We start from the raw sequence: 2,696 nt of genomic DNA, 5'->3' as shown, positions 1-2,696 counted from the left end.
GGACAGGGGGATGGGGGGGACAGGGATCCAGGGGTGGTACAGTGTCACCGCCTTCGAGCACAATGTGCAGGCCCTGAGCGCACAGGTGAGGGACGTGGGGACAGGGACAGGGGGGATGGGGGGCACAGGGATGGGAGAGGGACACAGGGACAGGGGGGATAGGGGGGACAGGGACCTAGGGCTGGTACAGTGTCACCGAACCTTCGAGCACGACGTGCAGACCCTGAGCACCCAGGTAAGGGAGGTTGTCCCATGTCCCCTGTCCCTGTCCCAGGTGCCCCACGTGCAGGAGGCCGCAGACAGTCTGTCCCATGTCCCCTGTGTGTCCCCACAGGTGTCCTCTAGCAGGTTTTGGGGGGGACCTGCAGGTCTGATCCCGGCGCCGGTCCCGGCTCTGCGGGGCGGGGGGAGGGGTGATGGCAGAGCAGCTTCTGCTCTGGCTGAGCTGGCCGGGCAGTGCGGGGGGGGGGGAATCAGGATTTGAGCTTCTTGTGGCTCCGATTTCTCCCGTTGTGTTTTTTTCTGCTCGTTTTTTAATTGCGGGGAGAAAAGTTTGAAACTCCGTTTTGTCTTTTCCGTATCGGAGAGCTCGTTTCCCATTTTTTAGGGTAAAAAGGGGGGGTTGGGTACTCACTCGCTATCCCCCAGGTGCTCCAAGCACCGCTCAGGTCCTGAAGCGGGGTCACAGCTGCGGGGCGGGGGGTCCCAGCGGGCGCGACGTCTCTGTGTTGGGCGCTGGCTGTCCCGGGACCGATGTCCCACGTAGCTGGACGGAGGGGACTGTGTGAACGGGCCGTTCACGAAAAGCTGGAGTGAGTGAGGTCTTAGGGGCAGACTGAGCTCCAGAAACACAATCCGCCAGTAGCTCCAGTGAACAGAGACCTTTCTTAATGGAAGAAGGGTGGATTCTGCCCCACGTTGGGCGCCATCTCTAGCAGGTTTTGGGGGGGACCTGCGGGAAGACCTCCGGGCGCATTTTGCATTGGGGGACGGGCACACACACACAAAAGATGTGACCCCCAAAATGGCAGTTTATTAACCAAGAAGACAGTCGCGCCTGGGGTGGGGTCCTGACCTTCGATGGATTTCACAGCCGAGGGATAGAAGTCCCATCAGGGTCGCCAAATTGATGCCCCAAAAAAGCAGATAAAAACTGTTTAGACAGAGTTTTATGCCTAGAACAGCGAGGTATTTATTGATTAACGGCTGGGCAGCCTGCCAGCTCGTGCTGGGAAAAACAGGCTCCGAGTTGGTTGGGTTAGAGTGAGTATTTTATACAGGTTTGGCAATGATTACAACGTAGATTACAATATTCATAACAGGTGGAGTTAGGGGCGGAGATGGAGGCGTGGTTTCCATTTTGAGGAATATTATGGTGGGAGATCCTGTTTGCCTTCATCCTGGGGGTTGCTTTTTTAATCCTCATCCTCACCTCACCTCGGGGACCTTTCGTTCTTTCTATTGTTTCTGTGTTCTGATCACTGAGGCTTCAAGAAAGCCTTGGCTTGGGGCCTGTAACACCTATTGAGATGTCACCTTGGCTCCTCTGGATGAGATTTATGGGCGCTGGGTTCTTTGTTCTATGTATCTGTAAATATTTTGGGTACAGAACAAGATCTCCTTTGAGCAAGGCAGAGAAAGGGGGGGGGAGAACAGTGGGCCCCTGCAGCGAGATGCTTCAGTTAACCCTTCTTCCTTCACCTGCAGAGGTCTGTAAGGCTGGGGCTGGTCTGACCCCTTGTAGCTCTCAGGCAATTCCGGGCAGCTGTTGTTGCTAGAAACTCTATTCTCTGCAGGCTTCTGCTGGTCCCACCTCCTACATCTCCCCCTCTCTTGTTTTTCAGGGCTGTGAAAACTTGGGAAAAACTTTTAGTCATGGATTTCTTAACACAAAAAATTAGACAGGGAAGGAAAACAAGGATAGGGAAAGTGATAATTAGAAAGAAAATGATTCCTTTAGCAACCTTGTTGACCCAATCAGAAAGGGAAGGAAGGCAAAACCAACCCAAGAGACCTGAAAAACCTTTTGTCTTGGTTTATGGTGATAAAGTAGATGGAAGGCAGGTTAGTGGGTCGAGAGAAACTTTCAGTAGGAAGAGGATAAGGTTGGGAGTTCTTCCAGCATGTGGTGGTGTTAGTATAGAGTCGGGGGATAGGTTAGATTTTAGAGTAAGGCAATTAGTAGTGGGTTTAAATCTAAAGCAAGTGGTAGGTACAAATGAGCCTAAAAGATTTAATTCTTGGGGATCAGTGTTTAGGGCTCCCTGATGTAGGAGAAGTTGGGAAATAGTGTTTGAAGAAGGAGGGAAATTATCTATAAGGGAAGTGTTCTGGATAAACCTGTTCCAGTCGGGTATAGTAACGAGACAGCTTTTAAAAAGGTTTTCCTCACGCTGTCAAAGAAAATGCACATTGTGTCTGTGTCAGTGGTTTTGGTCAGGGTGGTCCAGACGTTCTTTGCCGGTTGCTGCATTCAGTTTGGGACTGAGAAGGCTCAGGTAGTTCATGGTGGAACAAAGGAGAGAAGGATCAGGAGGGCTTGGAGTCCTCTAGGAAGGACTTGCTTTTTCTTGAGGGGACTCATCTTGGGCTGTTCCTGTTGTGGAGTTGGCCCAATAGTGTAAAAGACTGAATGGACTTCTTCCTGAACTTCCACAGCTTGAGGAGTCGCATCTATCCATCGTCTTGGTACTTGC

General features: G+C 51.8%; 1 protein-coding gene across 1 annotated transcript in view; it reads left to right on the top strand.

The window, feature by feature from the left end:
• Nucleotides 1-10: 10 nt before the first annotated feature.
• The window catches only part of LOC114073260 (spectrin beta chain, non-erythrocytic 2-like), a gene marked incomplete at its 3' end in the record, with an annotated part of 7,000 nt that continues 4,314 nt past the window's right edge, over nucleotides 11-2,696 (top strand). Inside the window, exons 1-2 of the mRNA XM_027911049.1 lie at nucleotides 11-85; nucleotides 191-235. Of these exons, the coding sequence (XP_027766850.1) occupies nucleotides 11-85; nucleotides 191-235 (120 nt within the window). The remainder of the gene's footprint in view (nucleotides 86-190; nucleotides 236-2,696) is intronic.

Source organism: Empidonax traillii, unplaced genomic scaffold, assembly GCF_003031625.1.
Source record: "Empidonax traillii isolate 1590-97213 ecotype Southwest subspecies unplaced genomic scaffold, ASM303162v1 scaffold5839:size7017, whole genome shotgun sequence".
In the NCBI taxonomy this organism is placed as follows: domain Eukaryota; kingdom Metazoa; phylum Chordata; class Aves; order Passeriformes; family Tyrannidae; genus Empidonax; species Empidonax traillii.
The sequence above is the reverse complement of the archived record's forward strand: the minus strand, read 5'-3'. Positions and strand labels throughout refer to the sequence as shown.